The 22,698-nt window shown below is 42.2% G+C and overlaps 1 protein-coding gene across 2 annotated transcripts in view; it reads left to right on the plus strand.

The window, feature by feature from the left end:
- The first annotated feature begins 5,113 nt into the window (after window positions 1-5,113).
- tll1 (tolloid-like 1) overlaps window positions 5,114-22,698 on the plus strand; it is a 45,728-nt gene continuing 28,143 nt past the window's right edge. The window contains exons 1-2 of one of the 2 annotated variants that reach the window (XM_080464751.1): window positions 5,114-5,357; window positions 6,705-7,165. In XM_080464751.1, coding sequence (XP_080320877.1) covers window positions 6,985-7,165 — 181 coding nt within the window. In that variant the 5' untranslated portion in view covers window positions 5,114-5,357; window positions 6,705-6,984. Of the gene's footprint in view, window positions 5,358-5,386; window positions 5,717-6,704; window positions 7,166-22,698 lie in introns of those variants that run through there. The other variant, XM_080464752.1, reaches the window with a different exon arrangement.

The raw sequence follows: 22,698 nt of genomic DNA on the forward strand, positions 1-22,698 counted from the left end.
ACCAGACCTGCTCTCGGAGTGAATCTATAAGCAGCTGCACTTAATGTTCAGGTTTCATGTTCAGTTTACGGCACAATAAATGTTTCCTGCTGTGTTTTGTGTGCCTTCTCTCCCCTCATCCCAAGTTTCTTATCGCTCAGCCCATGATGCACCACTCCTCTATTACCCCTGATTGTTTCCACCTGTGTCCCGTCACGCCTTACCTCCTGGTGTTGGTCCTTTCTGTCTTCCCTCCAGCAAACCTTTCAGTTTTGTGAACTCTCCGGGCCACATTACTGGATTCCTGCTATTGCTTTGGATTGATTTTGGCACTCTGGTGCTTTTATGGACTTCACCCAATAAAGATTGGCTTCAGTTTGAACCTGATTTGGCTGCTTGGATTCCTGACACAGCAGTTCTGGCATTGTGTCGTTGCCTTGGAGGCAACAGGCTCAACTAATTGTAGACGTTGTATAGCTCTTTAAATCTTTCAACCTTTTTTGCACAACTTTGAAACTTTCTTTTCAGTTTAATCTGGTCACATTACAGAAATGTGTGTGAATTTATTTTCTCAATAGATATTGAAATATGTCGTCGAGAAATCTGTAAAATAAAACATTTTTCATAATAACTTGGTTATTTATTATTCTTTAAAGCAGGTAATGCGGTAGCCTGTTTCACTATTGTGTTAATTAGACTAATACACTCTGTATTGACAACTTTTATGAACATTTCACGTGATTTACTTAAAGTATTTTTAACCGTGTGAGTGATAAATACAAGCCACACATTAAAGGCGATTCATAGCAATGATGATCCGGTCAAGTTGTCCTCTGCTTATGGTCAGCTGGGATCCAATGCACATGTCCAGAAGGTTATACAGCCGATAACAATGGCTAAAATTGGAAACATTATTCATGCCTAATTTTATGTGATCAACAATTCTTTCACACCGAAGTGTGTCTGTTATGTTTTTCCATCTCTGCCTCCCTGCAGCAGCTTCAACAAGCATCCTGCTTTCATTCTTCTTCTCTCCTGGAGGCAAATTCTGACGACAGAAAGACAAAAAGAATTAAAAAATCCAACTTCATCTTTCCAAACACACTGCATTGATCAATAATGTGAGCCACCAAACTGGCAGGTGCACACACACACACACACACACACACACACACACACGCACACACACACACACACACACACACAAGCACACAAGCGGCGGCTGGGAGAGATGAAGGTGCAGAATTGCAGCCATGAGAGGTGTAGAAAAGAGGAAATAAGGGCAGGAGAGGGAGAATGGCATGCACAGTTTAGCATTTAAACAGAGGATTTCCTCTCTGTACCTCGTCTTCCCTCCGCTCTCTCTGTTTACATAAGGACGGACTTCGCAAAACATGCATGTGTGTATTGCATGTGTTTGACGTGAGCAACGTGCAAACTCTCACAAGTCACCAGAGGAGCCGTCCCTGTTGGAACATTTGGACTCAAAACTTTCAAGATGTCATCGTTTAGTGATGTTATTCAGTTACTGCACATAACTGCTGAATAGTTCCTTCAAACGTAGGCAGAACTGAGCAATTCAAACAGTCTTGAGATTTTAGAAGTTTCTGAACAGTATCCAATCATTGTCATCCTCAGATGTGGCGTCAGCAGACTGTCTTCCTGCGGCATTTTGGTTAAAAAGTGATGGATGCCTCTGGCCACCTCTTTGCTCCCTCGGGGGAAATTTCATAAAACACTTAAGACACTATCACAGTCAGCAGGCCTGAGAGAAAACATAATATTTCCTCTTTTCCTCACCACCTCAGCTTTGTCTTCAGTTTCCCTTTTGGCCGGCTCTGATTCCCTTGTCCATTTCTTTTATCTACTGCCTCACACTAATTTCCTTTACTGTCTTCTATTAAAAGTTGCAAAGAGACTCTGAGATGTCATCCATTGCACGGTACTTCTGTTCTAGCTTACGTCTTACATTAAAACATCAGTGAATTTTGTGGAGAAGCGTTGGAGCCAGTGTTTAGATTCAAATGTTTGTTTGTTTTTTCAGTCTTACAATGACCACTGTTGATGATAAACTGTAAAACTCCTTAACAACAATGCAATGCTTCAAAGATAATGCTGAGCAACGAATGCAACAACAAGATTTAAATTAACCTACAGCAGAGATCATTGCTCTTTTAGTCCAAGTACCACTTTTCTAAGTTTTAAACCAACAGAACCGAGATCAAATATTGTCAAGCCTTATTGATTGATTGGATATCACTGCAGATCAGAAAAATAAACACAGAACTGGGCATTGTATGGCCTGGAGGCTGCGTACAGCCCTTCACTGTCTGACCAGCCCGTTAAGTATCATGAGTGAATTATGAATCCGGTCTATTAGTGTGTTTGATGCACACAGACGCTTTCTTTGTTTTTTTTATTTTCCATTGGTTCACATTTGTGGGCATCAATACTACATTCAGTTGTGTTTGTGAACTTGAACTTGAATGTTTCTCATTTCTATCACTACTATCGAGACAGGATGGCAAGAATTTGTACAAAACTTCATTCACATAAAGAATGACTAGAACCATGTAACATGTGGCTTTTATTAATAAAGGAGGGTCACTTAAAGTTTTGTTTTACATGTGGTCCCTCCGGAAATGTAATTGTTTACCCCCACCTTAATAACTATGATACTAGCTCAGTTTTGCTTATTAAATATTCAAAGTGATTACAAATCACAGTTGCTGCGTTTTTATTCAATTAATGTGGTGAGAGCTTAACACTTAATGCTCACCTGGAATGTCAACTTTTACCACATCATGTAAATCCCAACCTCAGAATAGATTTGTCTGGCCTAATTCTTTTTTCTTATGATGGCAGATAGCTTGATAGTTTTATTAATCCCATGTGACAGCTTTAACACTCTCTGATTAATGATGTATGTTGTAACTAGCGCTCAAATGATATGAGTTTTAACTCTATCAAGGATATTGTGTGTGGTTCAATGCACCGTCAAATATAAAATAGATATGTACATCATCACGTCACTGCAAACTGCCCAAGCACTAAACATTAGTGTATTTACCCAACATAAAAGGAGCAACAACAGTGATTATGTTCCTCGCTATTTGGTAAATATGTGTCAAACATTTATTATGGTCTTAGCTCAAAGGTCACTACTGTATCCTGAGTGGAAAAGTCAGCCTTTAAGGTTTTCTGTACATCTTTTTGTACAAAGATGTTAAACTTTGCTGACATGATTTGTTTCCTTCGACGGCCTTTTGGCCTCTGCTGGAATTCCAACTGAGTTCAGCTGCAACAGCCATCAGTGGAAAAGATACAGACTTTTGTTACCGCGTTTTGATAACACCGAGCTGGTGGAGTTCAAGACTACTGAATGTACAATTGATGGGAAAGTGTGTTTGTCCAAAACAAAGGTAATAATAGTCCTATGCTACCTGCAGACCACAGCATTTGGGAGACTGTGTGTGTGTGTGTGTGTGTGTGTGTGTGTGTGTGTGTGTGTGTGTGTGTGTGTGTGTGTGTGTGTGTGTGTGTGTGTGTGTGTGTGTGTGTGTGTGTGTGTGTGTGTGTGTGTGTGTGTGTGTGTGTGTGTGTGTGTGTGTGTGTGTGTGTGTGTGGTTTGCTGTGAAGGTGGCGGTGGTCAGTGTGCTGGGTCAGAATGCTGGCGAGGTACTTTCAGAGTTTCAAAGGTGCACCGATCAATAAATGCTTTAAATAGGGACACAAATACCTGCACACAGCACTAATTTCAATAGCTGGATCCCATTTAAGAAGGAAGCATTTTGCTGAATAGATTGGCAGGACGGTAACCACACCGAGGTATGCTGAGTGGTTGGAGAGGCCCAAACGCCACTCAGTGCCTTCCCCAGTGTTAATTAGCAACTGCTCAGGAGGGAAATCCAGAGCACACACAGGCACACACATTTAAAGTGGGCTTTAATTAATTTTACAAAAGTTTATTAGTGTACAGAGGGAGAATTCTCGTACTTCTCGCCCGATCACAAATCATAAAAGATGCACACATCAGGTGAACAAGAGAAGAAGCTGAGTCAGTGGGTGAAATGGTGAAATGGTGAACCCCCCCCCCCCCCCCCCCCATAAACACACACACGCACAAACACACACACACAAACATTCTTGGCTGCATATACGCTGCATCCCATGTAATCACTGTCAAAAATCATTGAGAGCAACCAAACAGATTTGTGGAAGGAATTCTTCAGCTGAAGGAGCAGAGTGACCCGAATAATGTAACTCTGTCTGAAGATTATTCATAGTCGGTCATTGGATGAGGGAACATCTCAAGGTGATCTTATCGGGATAAAATTCCTCATACGTGACTCTCTACGACAGGACAATAATCTTTCTGAGTCTTGTGACTTTGGAATTATTCTTAAATTTCCTTAGAAGTTTGATCTTGAGTCATTTGCGGAACAGAATAGAATTCATTATATCTGTCCAGGAAACAGTCTCAACATGTTTATCTGGGGATGGTGAGGGGCAAAATGAGGGTGGACCACATCAAGATCTGCCAAATACAACTTTGCATCGGTATCATTAAATTACAGTATTTGTGTAAAGCGCGTCTCACAAAGAAATTATAATTAGACATTAAAAAAAATTCCTATAAATTATTGCTATTTTCAACATTACCTGAAGATAGAAAAATGTTTACCGTCCTGCTGAAGTAATTACAGATTAAAGTGAGTTCACGTGACAAGTGCCATGATCTGAGGGTTAATTTGTGCAGATTGTACATCATTTCCTAGTTACATCTGGGTAAAACTCCTTCTGATAAACTTGACTAATGTGTTTTGTTTTTTAAAGATGCTGCTGATTTGATGCTAAGAAAGGTTAGACAGGCGCGCGATTGATTGATTCATTGATTTGTGTTATCATCTATCAAAGTTTCGCCTTTATTCAAATGTGTATATGTCTCCAGGGGAAAGACATGAATAATGTGTGTGTGTGTGTGTGTGTGTGTGTGTGTGTGTGTGTGTGTGTGTGTGTGTGTGTGTGTGTGTGTGTGTGTGTAGGATTTGTGTCCATGGTCCGGGGCGTGTATAGTGGACAGCTTGCGGCTGGATTGATAGCGTGACGTCAGCGCGTCACTACCTCTCCCTGTGGGTCGGATTAAGTCGCGAGGCGGCGGAGACAGCGCTCCGGTAATCTCCCGGTGATAAATGAGGGAGACGGGCACGTTCAGAACTGTCGCGACCTACTGATACCGGAGCGTCTCCCCCCACCCCCCTGCCCCCCCCCCCCCCCCCCTCTCCCCTCAGACTCCCTCCCTTGGGACGGACCCGGCTTTGGAGCGCGAGGCTGCAGGGAATCCGACGCGCCGTGCTGCGCGCAGGTAAACTCGGCAGGTAAGCTGGTCTCAGGAGGATTTACCTTTGGCAAGGTGTTCACAGGCTGCACCGGGTGTCTGTCAACAACTGCTGCCGTTTTATTTTTACTGCTCGTGTCTGCCGTGTGCGTGTGTCTCGGCTGCATTTGGGAGATTGCGGATGACTCTTGACAACTTTGCAATCAGAATTATTGGGAGAAGAAAATACTGCAGGTTGCAGCTGACCGCGGACCTCTTTCACCTCTCTTACGTGTCTTTGTGGTGCCGGGTTTCATTCATCACACGCACGCGGAGTCGGAGCTGCTCTGCCGGGACTTGTGGGTGTCGGGATGCAGCGGAGGATCATGAACCCACGTGAACCGACCTACTGCTGGCAAGGTTATTTACCGATTAGAAAAGATATCACCAGTGCGGGACAGATTTATGCAGCATCTCTGAACAAATAATTCAGTTCATATCGCCTCTTTTTAAAATAAGCAATCGAATGAATGTAATTGTGGCTTGATAATTAAGTTAGTATAATATCTGGTTCTGATTCGTGCATGTGCACCCTTGAACTGACTGCACTAAACGCACAAAATGTGTCCCAGTTAATAATAATGAAAAGAAATGACCCATAATAAAAGGGTGGCTTGTCATACAGTTAGAACCTGTGCATTTCACAGGTTGGTTGTGTTGTCACCTACTTGACGCCTGCCTCTAAATAACCAGATAACAGCCACAAAAACCCCAAAGGCGAATTTGTGGCTGTCGTGTTACTTTTATCGCTACCGGTTTTCACTATAAGATCACATTATTTTACGGTTCTGTGCGAGTTAAGACCCCATAACCTGCCGTTTCACCCCCACTGTGTCTGCGCGCTGGGATCAGAAAGAAAAGCCTTTAAATTCAATTTGGCTCTCAGACAAGACTTTTTTTTTTTTGCGTATGAATAGCGGTTTAGCCTGCAGGAGGGTTTTTGCACATGAACACGATTTCAAATACTTAATGAATAAAAACAAAAGAGGACAAAGAAAGTTTTTGGTTCGTACGCGACGGGGGGGGGGGGGGGGGGGGGGGGGGGCAGGTATGTGGCTGTGTGTGTGTGTATGTGTGTGTTTGTAGTTATGTGAGGGCGGCGCGCTGAATGGGTTGAGGGAGACAGTATCACTGCTGGGCACAACAGAGAGAGAGAGAGAGAGAGAGAGAGAGAGAGAGAGAGAGAGAGAGAGAGAGAGAGAGAGAGAGAGAGAGAGAGAGACGTCGGTGGAAATGTGCGAGGCGGATGTTTCTCGAGTCTTCAACTGACACTGAGCCGTGCGTCTTTACGCTCAGAGATCCCCGCCGTCTTGTTCATATTTTCTCTCTCTTCTTGGTCCCACTGCAGCTTCATCCGCGGCGGAGGACGACCCCTCAGTCAACACTTCACTCATCGACTGACACCAGGACGGGGAGACACCTCCAGTGTGATTTGACTATGAAGGAAAGCCGGACAGAGTAACTTGTAACGCGGCCACAATACGGGCTGTCAGAGAGGACGCAAATCTTCACGATGCCCCGATAAACTCCCCGGCTTTCTACGAAGGGTGGATTTGCCATCTCTCCTAAAAAGAAAGGAGACGAGCTGAAGGGCATTTTTTTTTTCACCCGCGTAGTTCAGTGTTCAGATGGACCGAGTGCCGCTGGCACTGGCCGCAAAGATGCGCTGGATCACGCTGGTGCTCGCCGGCTTGACTTTTTGGGGCAAAGTGACAATTTGTAACTGTTTAGACTATGAGGAGCCAGACTATGACTACTATGAAGAGGAGAAAGTCGAGACCATTGACTACAAGGATCCGTGCAAAGCTGGTGAGTTCAGTGGTTTTTTTTTTTGGTTTACTTTATTTGAGTTTCAGATGGCAGGGGAATGTTTATGAACGCGTCCGGATCCTGTGTCACAGCTGGCTCTATGATGGCACGTGTTTGTGTGCGCAATGACAGCTCGTGTGTTGTGTGTGTGTGTGTGTGTGTGTGTGTGTGTGTGTGTGTGTGTGTGTGTGTGTGCGCGCGCGCGCACTGGTCCAGATGCCCCTCTTTCCCCACCCTTCATAACCGATAAGTCGTGTTTGTGGTGATTCCACAGATGGATGCCACGTGCAGCCCGGTGACGGTCCAGCTAAGCTCGCGCACCAGTCGAGGTGCACTTTTTTTTTTGCACACATACAGTCTGTGTGTGCGTCACCTGTGGGCAAAGTGCTGCTAATTATAGTGGTGAAATATAAGGGTAGGCTGCTTGAGCTGGTATGTGCAGATGTTAAATTAACCATCAATGGAGATGAGAAACAGCCTGGTTCCTCCCTATGAAGCTCTGATGCATTATTCTCAGAGGATGAAAATAAAGTGGGACATTTAATGAGGCTGGAGCTGCTGTGGAACAACACTGTATCCTAATACCAGGCATTCCTGTGAAAATACCCTGATAATCAAACTCATGGTGCAGTGTTGCTTTCACACGTTTATTTCCTCATGTGTGCTTTATCTATCTATCTATCTATCTATCTATCTATCTATCTATCTATCTATCTATCTATCTATCTATCTATCTATCTATCTATCTGTCTATCTGTCTATCTGTCTATCTATCTATCTATCTATCTATCTATCTATCTATCTGTCTGTCTGTCTGTCTGTCTGTCTGTCTGTCTGTCTGTCTATCTAAATATAATTAATAATATCAACAGTCAGAAAATACATTGTAAGATCCAGTTTTAGAAAATGTAACATTAAGTAAACAATACTCACCACTGTTGTAATTCATCAGTGTTTACTACAAGGAATAACACCCCCCCCCCCCCCCCCCCCCCCATTACAAATACCTGCTTTTTCTACTGATCTGCAAATCTAGCATCTCAGAGTCAAGTGAAGATTTTTGCTCAATGTTGAAAGCTCCCGCATCATTCCTGAATGACCGAGAGAGGATTCCTCATCCAGCTGTTGGGAAGTTCTAAGACTAGTAATCATCTTTTAAAGCTCCCATATTTCACATTTTTTTCCCCCCACGCTTCCGTGCGAGCTTCAAATCTACGAGAACATGTAACTGTGGCCTTTGTTCGAAAAACAGCCTGTTTTGCATCCGTGCCCTTACGTCTCGTTGATTCTAAGCCTTCTTCGGAGAGGTGCACCCGGTGGTTGACTATACTGTCCATGTTTTATTGGTCTCGAAGGCTCTTATTATTGTTGTTTCTGTAAAAGCATATATTGGAATGCACTGAGGGTGGATGTATGACATGAGCGTATCTCTGTAATTTCAGAAGTTACACGTGTCCCATCAGCTCATCTACGGGCTGGGTTTGTGAGCTCAGCGTGCACAAGCAGGAGATACGTGTCAGACCCTTTAAAGTCTAAATTCTCTTGGGTTACACCCACTCGGTGTCTGTATGTGCTTGTACACACGCACGCTCATGGATGTTTTCGTGCTACTTTATAATCTTAATGTTGCCAGTGATGATACACCCAACTGATAAGAGCTCCACCCAACAGGTTGACCTAAACGCATTCCTCACATACCAAATACACAAACTTGACAACTCTGGACACTCGCGTGTGTTTGCTAATGTGCATGTTACACTGATCTCTATGTGTGTGATTTATTTATTTATTTATTTATTTTTTGTGTGTTGATACTGTGATCCCATGACTCTGTGGCTTTCCGCTAGGCTGAGAACTTGCCGTGTGTGTTTGGATGGGAGCCCGGGCAGGTAGAAGGGAGACAGTCAGTCTACATATGTTAGAGTAACTGAACGACTCTTGTAGGTTAAAATAACCGCGTGAGAAAATACCAGCATGGTTTTATTTGCTGAAAATATCAGTGTACATAAAGCATGTTTTATGCTCGCACGCTCAGATTTCTCACCTCAACTTACACAAACACACACAGCTCTCTAAAATTAGTCTTTTTTTTATTATTTATTTATACATGAAATCATCTTTTTGAGGGCCCTTTTACTTGTTTTGGTTCCTGGACAGCGCAGTGTGGTTGAAGTTGAAGTTGACAACATGCATCAGCTATCCATCCCCGTCTCTCTGGACTATTTACATGTCATGCATGTTTTGGTTGATTACATGCAAATCAAATGTCTATTCTGGTTTATTCATGCCTGTTATACTGCTTGACTGAAGCCCATGTATTTCCAAAATGCCCGGGGACCCGCGTCTACGGACATTTTATCTACCCACCCGGCAACCTGCTGAGGCCCTCTTCACATGGATATTGTGTCTATTCATGAAGTCGTTTCAGATAAGTGCCAGTTTACTTTGAGCTTCGGTTTCTGTCCATTCGAGTATTCCTATTGGAAAATACTTTTTTTTTAAGCAGTTGTGATGACTTTGCATATATAGGACTAATGGAAATTTTATTTAGTAAAAAATAAGGATGTGTCTTTGGCGTGGTCACTGGTACACATATTAGCACATTTGAATGAGGTAATAATGCCATTTTAAAAAATTACTGTATTATTGAGCTTTATTTCAAGTTTATAGAAAATAGACTCAAAGACAGAACTAATAATTTCTAATAAAATAACTGCAATAATTCGCATACAATTCCTTGTAGTAGATATACTTGTTCACAATGTGGCCCTCTGATATTGAGGCTGACATTTTTGCAGCTTTCTCAGTGATCAGAGTTGCCCGTCTCTGCTCAGTGAACTCGGGTACAGTGTTGAGCATAGCTCATTCATGTCTAGAAGGTTTGATTGGTATCTTTCAGGAGCTCATGAAGTCCCACTTCTATTGGCTGATGAAGTGTTTGACAACATGAAGGGTTATGGTTAAGTTTGTATATATTCAGGAAATTCTGAAATCTTACTGATGATGATGATGATGATGATGATGATGATGATGATGATGATGATGATGATGAGCTTGTGATATATGCCAATATGGCTGTTGATAATACTGATTAATTATCGCAATGAGAATTGTATTATTAAAATGTAAACAAACAGGTAATTTTACCTTTGTTCCCATTATTTTTTTTATTATTGATGCACAAGTTCTTATATATATGTACAGCATTGTTACGCATTCCATCCATCTGTCGGTCCATCTTTGATACCAGGATTACCTCATTCCGGCTGGAGCCAATCACAGTCAAGTTTCAACGATAAAAGATACTTTTCATTTTTTGCAAATTCCTGCCTCATTGATTGACAATGTAATTTAAACAATACCTCTTTGTGGGAGATTACATCCATTGCGTCAATGCTACCACCCATCCTTCCTTCATATCGCTTTATCCACCGGTGAAGACACACTCTCTTAATTACAGCTAGTGACAGTTTAGAGACTTAAGTTCAACTCATGTACAGTACATCCAGATACCCAGACAAACCCGACACATGCACTGGGAGAACATGCAAACTCCACACAGAAAAGACCCCCTCAGGCCCAGAATCAAATGGGGGTAATTTCACAGTGAGGTGATAGTGGTAACCACTATATGAAATAAATGATGGCCAGACATTAAATCTGTCTGGGTGTGATCATCTAAACTAACTAATCAGACTTTATTAATCCCCCTGGGCACATTCCTCTTTTTCCCATGTTAAACAATCGTATTCCTTGGATGCGGAGGTGCGGCCCCATTAAAATGCTTCGGGGAGCTGAAGGGGGTCAAAGGTCTTGCTCAGGGAGCCACAGTGGTGACATGTCAGCTGTGGGATTTGAACCTGCAAACTCCCAGTCCCAAGTCCACTTCTCCAACCTCCAGGCCACACTCAACCAAACCTTATCCAATATGTTTACACTGTACCAAAACAATGGAACCCACAAAGGCACCAAGCATAACCTCCACAGGCAGATGCACGTTTTTCATCTCCTCATCCACACAGTTAAATTTAATCCCACTCGGATTCACATCTGTGTTTTCTGACCGTCTCAGTTGACTTTTTTGTTCACGTTTTTTGACTTATCTGTTGATTGGTGTGTCGGTGTGAAGAGTTGGTGTTTGTGATTCTGCGTGCAGCATGTAAGAGCTGGAAGCAGGACTCATTCCAGGCCTGACCCTGTGGCATCAGTCTGAGTGGTTGGTATTCCGCCTCCTGTTTTTGCTGGGAAAACACAGGGGGAATATTAGGCTGTCTGCTTATCTCCTCCGAGTCCCGCGCTGGTAGACGGGGGAACGCACACTTCCAGGCCTTTGTGAAGTGATTTCCCCACACGAATACACACGCACACACACACAGACACACACAAACACACACACACACACACACATGCGCGTGCGTGCGCTCCTAAGCTCCCTCCATTCACTTCGCTTATCTCTTCCTGGTTGTCTGCATCCTGCTACTCAGCTGGAGATGACACACACGCGTGCACGCACGTACACACCTTCACACACGCACATGCTCTTACGCTCACTCAAGAGTCATTCATGCTTCCTTCCAAATCACTGTTCTCATAAAATCCTCACACACGAAGTGAAAGCTAAACAAACTGAACACTGCGGGCCGTTTCTTCAGGAGTGATTCGACAGACCGACTGTCTTTCCCTTCTTCAAACCGTCAGTGGCGGCGCACAGACAACGTATTGGTTTTGATTGGGCTTTTATTCTGAGCTCAGGTGTTGCAGCGCTGAGTTTACAGAGTTTATGAAAGTGACAAATGAAAGTGCCTTTGAAATTGTGCAGTGAGAAGCACTTTATTAAACACAGCATGGGCTATTCTACTCCCGAGTAATAAGCATTTTATATCAACAAACACACTGGATTGGATGTGTCCAGCAGCAACACGATAGTGATGCAAGGTTGAGCTCTTCAGTGTTTAAGTTCCATTAATACGTACAGAAGTAGTTCCATGCGGTTGATCTCCACACTGGCCCCCTGCAGGGTCATTGGTGTGTGATGTAAGTGTCGGCTTAGGCTGCTGAATCGTTTAGGGGAGTGGGATTTGAAATGAAGGTATGATATGATTGCTAGGATTATTATTAATACTGGTGCACAGGTGAAAGGCCGTCAGTCCATTGGGGGAGCACATGAACAGTTACACAAATAAATATTTAGGATCTATACCTAAAACATAACATTTTTATTAAACCTTTAATTACTATTATAGCCTGTTTTGTTTTTTTTCTAAACTAGTTGTTATACCATTTATATAACTTAGTTCAAGTGATTTGTTTCCTTGGGAAAGACACTGAACATCAAGTCCCTCTCAATGGAGTGCAAGTGCCTCTCAAATCAGATGCCACTACTGGAGTGTTGAACCAGTGAATGTGACTGATTGTGTTAAATACTTTGAAATTGCTGAAGTGACAAAAACATGCTCTTTAAGTGAAGTTGATTTACTTCCTCGCATTTCTGCAACCATGGGCGTTTACTTTCCATCCACTGCATATTTTCACTGTAGGTGTCCGTTCATTATAATGCATCTAATAAAAACAGTATGCCCGGTCAGCCTCCATGCATTCCACATAGTAAGAATGGTCCATATGGATGAGATATGCGTCGTTATGCTCTTTATATTGTGACAACAGTATAGAATTGCTGCATGAACGTGTCAAAAAAGGGCATTTTATTTCCACTCAAGATGCAGCCATTGGCCCTCAGGTGCAAAACGTCATGACCACCTCTGCATTCGGAGAAGTCTGATGGTTATACTTTGGCTTTTTATTGATTTTTGTGCAACAAGACTAAGATACTGATTTGACACAAAACACAGATTTCTTCTTGATTTGTATCTGGACTTCAGTGATGTTTGCAGCCAGTGTTTACTGAGCACATCTCTTGCATTTTCCCCTCAGAGAAGACAGAGTTACATATATGTAATTAACATAATTGTGAATTGCAGTGAAATGCAGTTGCCTCTGTGTTCTGTGTCTGACGGTTGGATGTTCTTACACCTGCGTTGTAAAAGTTTTTCAACCACTTTGGTGTTCTGTCGGCGCATCGGGAGCAACATAAACCGCTGGATGTGCATGCCGATGCCAGTAACGTTGCATGTGCGAGTGCCTGGAGTGTGAATCCCGCCATGTCGTGACAGTGAGCCGCAGCTACTGTTCCCCCCTTCCCCCATTCTTCAGTTGGAAGGAAACTAGAGCAACGTGTGTGTGTGTGTGTGTGTGTGTGTGTGTGTGTGTGTGTGTGTGTGTGTGTGTGTGTGTGTGTGTGTGTGTGTGTGTGTGTGTGTGTGTGTGTGAGGGAGCAACCGGTCTCACTCATATTATATTAAACAGGATTTTCCCGAGCAGAGTGCTCCTGCCACTGAGCTTCCGAAGTCTTCCTCAGGATTCCCGCCTCAGCACAAACTCTGCGGCCGTGCTGAGAGCCGACTGTTTGTTCTGGAGCATCATTGTTCCGGAGCTGCAGAAGCCATGAGTCAGCGCCGCCGTCACTCCGCCCACCTGCCACGAATTGTTCAATTATTAAATGTCTGGGTGCTTTTATGTCACCTAGCCTTTCCTGATGGTATTTATAGCAGCAAAGTTGTTCGCCCACATGGCTGAGGGGAAGGCTACCTTCCCTCTATGGCCGTTTTTACCTGTTTTGAGTTTCACAGTGTGTTCACAACCTACACACACATCACACCTGTCCAGATAAAGGCTCCGTTTGACTGTTTCCTTGGATCGACTGCTTGGTAGTTTTTGGCCATGGGAAAGTTTCCTTCATGCTGTGTATAGAAGGGATCCATATTTAAAGTGTGTATTTTGCCTCTTAATATTATAATGTCAGAATGCACTCAAAATGATTTGATTTCTGATTCTTTGCATGGCCGGATAACCCCCGTTAAACACTGTGACGATCCAAAGAGCTTTACGTGCTTTCTTCGGATTTAAGCACTCCTACAGATGTCAGAGGGGGTGACGTCAGGTGAAAGTGGAGGATTCTGCACGGCAGCCAGCACTCTTTGGTCATCAATTAGTCCTTTGGTACCTTTCTTTCAACCGATTTCTCCAGTTGCTGGATGAATTGCTGAAATTGTCCAACTTGATCACTGCAGGATGCACATGTGGCCGCGGTGATATCGGGAGACGGACATCTGCTCTCATATAGTCTATTTTAATCATCTTGAGATGTTTGGTAAGCTTGAAGCTGCAAAGAAGCTGAATGTATCTTGAACTCTTTGTAGGAATATGTCAGATAAAAATGCATTTTGTCACATAGATGAACAAGTGACTGACTCTGGTTGTAAGTGGCCATAAGACATGAAGTGACAGACTAGAGCTGCTGTATCCTTGCAGTTTATTGTGATTGATGTATATAACAGAGAAAACACTGCTGCTGTTTTTATTCATTAATCCATTTTATAGGCTCTTGGTAAAAAAAAAATCGACCACAGTGATCAGTTTTTGCATTGCACAGCATACGTCAAAATAGCTCTTTAACAGGAGTTTTGTGCAAATCATTTTGTCTAAGGCAAGCCATGCATTGTGGTGTAGTGGTTAGCAATCTTGTGTCACCACAAGAACAATTCCAGCTGAAAACCAGCCAAGGTCTTATATGTGAGGCTTGCATGTTCTTCCTGAGAGCGCATGGCATTTATCTGGTACGCTGGTTTTTGCTTACAGTCTATTAACTTTGTTCATATTCAGCTGGGGTTGTCTCCAGTGCCTCACTATTGTGTTGGAGAGTGGTATGGATGGATGTTTGGTCTGATTTGACATTGAAAGGTTGACGCAGACTCTTTTCTTTTTCAACTTTTTGAATTTTTTTGGGACTTTTCTCTACAATATAACTCTTATTTGATACTTGTGGGTCTGCAGACCTGAATATAAATCAAACTACAAGAATGTCTGGTCACAATGTCTGGCCAAATGCATGACCTGCTGTAGCGAAATCCTCAGCGTCGTAATAAAAAGACGAAGAGGTTACACCACCTCCGTATTCTGCTTCACGCCAAACACTTTCTTTTGTGCTGTAAAAGTGTGCAGTTGTTTTGAAGTGACAGATGTTCCTTTTCATTTTTCTCCAACTATTATAATTATTATTTCCATTTAGATACCAGAAATGGACAAAGATAGTTCACGACATTTAAAAAATAATTATTTGCTGTTACATTAGGGGAATTTCAGTGTTCTTCATGAGTTTTTTTTATTTGTTTCGCTTTATTCCTCAGAGTTAATGTCAGATATACTGTATATATAGTTTGTTTGTTTTTTCGATTTTGTGCATGCAGCATTTGTCATAAATCACATACAAGGACAGAAGATGTTTAAAATTCATGTCACGTAAACAGTGGTATGGGAGTGTGTAACTAGGTCTTGTCATGTGTCTGGGACTGTGTTTAATACCTTTACAAATGCATATGATTAGACAGGTTGTGTTTTGTGTTGACTTGAGATATTACTAAACTATCCATTAGTTTGTCCATGACTTCTCAATAACTCCATTGTCCATTTCCAGTGTCCATATTCAGTTTTCTTCACTCACATGTAAGCTTGCGAAAACTCCATCGTCTTCATAAAGTTGAGATCATGTCCTCCTGTCTTTTTCCTTCAAACATGCTTGCAAGAGGGTGGAGATGTGAGCATTTCTCAATTTGGATGAAGCATCCAGAGTTTTGTGTGTGTGTGTGTGTGTGTGTGTGTGTGTGTGTGTGTGTGTGTGTGTGTGTGTGTGTGTGTGTGTGTGTGTGTGTGTGTGTGTGTGTGTGTGTGTGTGTGTGTGTGTGTGTGTGCGTGCGCGCGCGCGCTCCTCATCTGGTATCCAAGTGTTTGGTTCAGGGAGTAATATACTCTTCAGGGCGGCTGGAAGTGGCGCATGGCTGTTTATCATATGAGTGAATTGAAATTATGTCATTTGGCTATCTATTGAGAATAACCATGTGTCGTTTTTTCTCCCCGCTTTAAACACATATTTTTTCAATCGTAACTGTGATCTTATTGAGTGAACCACAAACACACCGTTGTTGCCATGTGTATCTCGAAGAACCTGCTGTCACAATCAGATAATGTGATAGAAAGTGAATCCAGGCCTGCGTGTATACAGACGAGAGCAGTCGCACTGCAACACAAACGGGTGTTCAGCACAAGAGAGTCGCACTGGATCCTGACCCAGAAATCAAACAGAAGGAATACTGTGCATTTCATCTGCCAAAGAAGTACAGTAGACGGGTTATGTAAATATTTGTGACGGTGTTCATTGTTGTGCCATCTTGGGTTGCCATCTTACTAAGTTATTGTTGACAGTTATCTATATGTGCATTTATACCAGGGCAACGATAATCGTGTATTTTAAAGTAAAAGTGGAGGTAATACAAGGTGGTGTAGTGACAAAGTGGTGCATCAGGATTCATACGGTGGCTGTGTACATAGCCACGTTTTATGAATTTGATCACAGCACACCTTCAAACATGCAGGCAGAAAACCAACTACTCTCACTTTTTTTTTTTTTTACATTTGCATCTTTTTGGGTTGAGTCTTCCATCATGGAAAACTTTGGGTGGAGTACTTATTGGCACACTCAGCTAGAAAGAGTGCTGTATTGAATAGTTTTGAGGGCTTGCATTTTGTCAGCTCTTCTCCTCATGGCTGGTTTTCAACACCGTGTCAGCATACGGCATGAGCTCAAAACGCTGCACCTGCTGTAGCCTGCGAAGGGTTAACCTGGATCAAGCCTCTCGCACAATGATTACTTTTGGGGAAAATCCTCAAACAGGACCGAGATAATCTCTTTTTTAATATTACTGTTCACTGGAACAGTTATAGGCGATATGAGAATGTCACACCCGTGGACCAGGGCTCACATACCTACACACACACACACACACACACACACACACACACACACACACACACACACACACACACACACACACACACACACAATCCTAGCCCACCTATAGTGTGACCTTATATTTGCTTAATGAGGGTCTTAGTGAGGTGTGTTTGTGTGTGTGTGTTTGTGCGTGTGTATGTATGTATTTGTGTTGGATACACCCTGGAGAGTGCAGCATGAGTGCATATCTCAGCAGTGCATAATCCTCCTGTGCTCTTCAACCGATTGCCAAAAGGAGAGTTAATGCCACAAAACTGAATGTCAGATGTTTACTATTTGTAAAAGTATAGATATTTAATGATTATATACGTACAAGGACACATACAGCGCCAGATTTCTGAATGTTTTTAAGACAAACAAGGAGTATAATTAGATTGATAACGAACCAATATGATGAAACTGCACAATTGTATTGCAGTTATTTTTTGTATTACAATCAGAAACCTATTCCACTGAAACTTTTATAAAATTATTTTAAATTAATCTTTTGTTTCGCTTCATAATGACAGTCAAAAATATATTGGTTTATTGATTGGCACTTCAGCCCTTTACAATCCTTTGGTTAACTGTCACTGCATCGCCTTCTGCAAATTCTGAATGACTGATTATAAAAAGAACAAGTCCCTCAATGTGCTGCAATTTAACACAATCTTAGCCTTTATGGTTTGTAATCACTTGAGGTACTTTCCTTGTTATCTATTGATGTCAGGACCTTGAATACTACAGTACCTAAAGGAACTTCTGAAGGTTAATTTACTAAAATGAGTATGAAAACAGTAAGTCATGTCTCACAGTAGAAATAGAAATTAAAGCACAAAATTAGATGTATTTGTTCACAATGAGAATTATCATTCAAGTATTGTTTTCAAAGAAAAGATACTTGAAATGATGAAGGTTGCCTCAGTTTGACATGAACTCCCATCCATCTTCTGTATTGTTATATCCAACTCAGAGGCGCTGCCACTGATCCCAGCTGACTATGGGCAATTAATATTGAATTTTTTTTGGTGGGGGCAATTATAATAATTTTGTAAAACAAATCGTGGGGAACCCCCCCCCCCCCCCCCCCCGAAATTTTTTTTTTTTTAAATGAAACCCCCCAAAGAGTGTCACATTTCAGTTTAAACATTTTGTTGTAAAGCACATAATGTTGTATTTTAATCTGTAAAATGTGCTATACAGTTGACTCAATGCAATTTAATTATCTCCTGAATATTGTTGTCTTCCTCAATTATTCATTCTTGGAAGTTCAGGAAAGTGTCTGGTCAGGCTGATGCTCACTTTATTGGCTCAACCTGCAAACGGCTGCGCTGGATTGTCCGGGAGCAAATCTTTGTTTCAGCAGCCTCACACGTGAACGTGTGCGTCCGGCGAACATGTGTCGCCCGGCAGTAAGCTTGCAGAAAGCTGCCGTTTGTTGTGTCTGATCAATAACAAAGCCGGTGTGCTGATCGCCGGCGTGGTGGGCTCTGCTGGATGCACGGGGGTGCAGTCCGCCTCGCTCTTTGTGTTTGCTGCAGTACTGTTGTGTGCCTGCTTGCTGCAGTGCCCCTGCTGAAGGGCGAACAGTAAGGCCCTGGTCAGCATGATGCAGGTCTCCCGGGATGTCCTGAGGTTTTTGGATCGATACCCTTTCTCCTGCATCTCCCAGCCTGGCTGTCCTCTCCCCCCTCCCCTCCTCTCCCCACCGACTTGACTTTGGGCTATTTATGGTATCACTATGGATTAACAAGTCCCTTACAATCAATGGGCCAAACTTACTATTACTCCTTCCTCCTCTCGCTCTGCGGCTCTTGCTTGTGTCAGCTCCTTTCCCCTGAAAAAACTTTTAGTCCTTGTAGTTTCCCCTGTTGTTCTGAAATATCCATCACTACTAGAGGTTTAACCTCAAGACACTGTTACAAATGCACTGTCCCAAAAATAGAAACAAAAGCAAAGGGAATATCGTTTCTAATGCAGCTGCAAAGTGATACAGCGTGAGAATCCTCACAGTGACCTTTTGCTGGCGAAGCGGCAGTTTCTTTAGGGCAAGTTGGATGCTTTTGCTTATACTTGTGTCTCACTGTGATATCACTTTGGCAGAGGACGCAGAAGAGGAGAGTGTCTGTAGAAACTGTATCGCCCACAGTGCAATTTGGTGTCGGAAATAAGTCCTTGTGTAACTTTTATTTTTATGGCTTAACCTCCTCAGAGTGAAGTAAAATCTGCTGTTCTCAATGTCAAATTCAGCTCTACTACTTCACTGAATATGCACATAAAGTGAACATAGGTGAAATGTGTTTCCTTGTCGAGCCACAATTCAAGTTATTTTTTTACAATTTTCCTGTTGCTGACATGCTTGATTGATGTTTATCAAGGTGTCATCAGCGAATGTTAGAACTTTGCATCTTAACAAATATCACACATTTTCATCAAACCACCAAAACATCATGATTTTGTATGAACTTCAACAACACAGGTCTCTAGTAGAGCGGTGTTGGCTGAGAATTTAACTGAGACGGATACAGAAACCGATTCATTTGCACATTTTATGTTCTTATAATAAGATGCTGGGATGTATCACTTCACTATCTGGATTTAGATTTAGCATCTGATTTCTATCTGACATTTTTATAGATCAGTTTAATTTGTCTAAAAACAGCCAAGTGTCAAATAACAGCCCAAGATAATATTGGCAGCGACTCACCGTTATAATAAGTAAACTCGACTGCTTCTGCTTTTATTTGCCTTCTTTCCTCCACCACTTCTGTTCTTCTGTCAGAGCGAGATTCACATGTAAAAACCTCTACAAAACTCGACTTGATGTCTAATTGGGACGTTGAGTGAGAACACGCAGCCACATCTGGCCATAAAATTTGCCAACCAGCTGCTATAAAGTTTACTGGTGATGAGGATTCATTCAGCCACACATGTTCACTCTCACTCAAAGTCCAGCTGATTTTTGTGGATAGACCTTCGGCTTTTAGTTTTTGTGAATTAGAAATTGTCACTCCTTATTTTTTCTATTACATTTCTAACATCGACTACTAACATCGACTACAATCATCCCAGCTGGTGGAGGCACAGATGCTGGATGTTGTGTATGCATGTTTTCTTTTTTTAATTCAATCTTCATATGTAAGATGTCACATTTGAATCAAAGGTAAACATTTTGTTCCCCTAATTAGGTTTTTTTTTTTGCCATAACTTCATTCACAGACGATAATGCATTACAGTGATTGATAACTACAGTTCCATTTCCATTCTGTAAACCAGACGCTTTGCACACACCCCTCTAAAGACTTATTTCATAAAGCACCATTGAGCCGCACACTCGCCCACTCTGTATCTAATGTGATCTGTAAACTTGTGGTCATTGTGGTTTCTTCTCTCTTTAACAATACTGCAGAGTTGAGCACAATGGCACCCTGACCCCCGTTTCCTTTAGTTGCAACCCCGATTAGCAAAGTGACAAGCTTCTCCCATGCCATTGTTAGTGTATTAGTGTCTTGAAACCCCGCGGAGGGCAATAACTCCACTCAGCTAATCATTTAGAGATGGCTATCTGTCCTTTGGTTGTTCATTGTTAAATGCTGGAGATATGCTTTGCTGTGCATGTGGAGACTCGGAGCCACCTGAGGATCCGATGTTTGCTTTGCTGATGCTAGTGTATAACACATAGAATTCACACGCATCAGAAAGCAGTGATGTGTGGGAATCATAAAATGATTATGGGTTGTAATGGGCACTAGAGTAATTTTTGGGGTGGAAATGAAGAGAATATAGCTGATATTAGTGGTGATCTCTGTCACTTTACCAAAAAGTAGCGTGATTACAATACATAATGATATAGTACATCACTACGTATCAGGAAGACAGCTAACATCAGATATACAAAGGGGCACCTGTGGTGTTGTTGCTTGAGTGGAACGAGATCCAATTCAGAGGTTAGTGGTTCTATTTCCCATCTCGACTTGATCATGTGTTGAAGTGTCCTTGGGTAAGACACACTCACACCCAATGGTTTTCAAACACTTTGTATGTGAGTGTGTGAATGAGAATGCCGAAGCAGTACATGATGTTTCTCTTATTGTATTAAAGCATTTCTGTATGTACCTTGAAATGCTGAGCACATACAGTATACAAACATGTCTGATTCACATACGCATCCAGACATTTGTCTACTTGACCCCTTGAGCATAATTACGTACATCGGCGGCTTCTGGCTTTCCTGGAAATGGTCCCACATGCTTGCCGTAGCTTTTCATTGGAGGTCTTTTCAGTACAATTGTTCCAGCTCAGCTGCGCTGCATGGGGAGTGCTTGTGCGCGATCATTTTCAGGTCTCTCCAGAGATGCTTTGTTGTGCGGCGGGACAGACTTTCCACGCAATTTCCTGAAGCCACAACTATGTTTTTCTTGAGAGTCTGCTTCAGTTGTTCCCTTGTGGAAACGCAAACACACCCCGACAGGAGATCCACAGCTCCTTAAAAAATGGACTTTACCTCAACATTTTCTGTACTCTTTACATTTTATACTGCACCTTTCCTCAATAAATAAATAAATAAATATATAAATGTATATATATATATAAGCTCAGGTAGGTCATCCTGGAGGAAAGGATCCCAGTTTAAGTGTCATTTGGAGTAACAATTACACTGACATGGCCATTTTGAATATTTAAATTTAAATGTATTGATATAGTACCAGTCACAGCGTAGCCATCAGAATGCCATTTCACAGACAAATAGAACAAGAGTGAAAGCCAACCAATTCCACCTGCCAATGAGAAGCAAAAACTCCTCTTCTAACAGAGAAATATCCCCCAGCAGACCCAGACTCTGAGGCGGGGGCCTCCTGCTTGCTCTGGTAATTACAGCAAGGTAATCCATACGCTGCAGACTTGACTGGGGTATAAGGCACTGATCACAAACCTCCAGTTCCACAGCGTAGAAGCAAAAGCGACTTGAGTAGTTTTCCATGACTGGAAGGAAGTGGGAAGAGGGCAGCAGTGGGATTTTCACGTCTCACAAAGGTTCACACATGACCTGATATCGGACCACTGTGGGACCATTGCAGGGCCGTGTATGTGTGTGTGCGATAAATGTGTAAGACAGCAGCAGTGACAATCACGCAAAGCTGTTTTGGGCTCTGACTGATATGAAACACAGATTTCGGTGTATGGGATCGGAGTTTAAGATGCAAGATTGGAGTGAAACTGACAACATGTTGCTGCCATGTGACAGTGTTGCTGTAACTGGGACCTGATAAATGGATGCTTACATTTTAGCGTGACACTTTATAACTACATGTTTCTGAGCTGTGGGCTTGTATATGACACTTGTACTGTACCAGCTGTTAAAGAGACACAATTTATCTACCTTTTGCACAAGAGGTCAAAGCAAGTTTGAATTATTTAAAACAAAGTTAAGGACAAATAACTCCCAAAGACTTGATAATTGAATCTGAAACACACTGCAATTAAATGGACCTATTTGTTTTTGCTAATACATTCCAGTGTTTTCCCTGTCTCCAAGTTAAATTATAGGAGTTACGATGGAACAATTTTCAAGCCCCTGTGGGGATTTCTAATGGTCTATAATTGACTGTAATCTGTGACTCATCCTATGCTGTAGACGTGAGGACAACCA

Source organism: Lipophrys pholis (assembly GCF_963383615.2).
Source record: "Lipophrys pholis genome assembly, chromosome: 5".
Lineage (NCBI taxonomy): Eukaryota > Metazoa > Chordata > Actinopteri > Blenniiformes > Blenniidae > Lipophrys > Lipophrys pholis.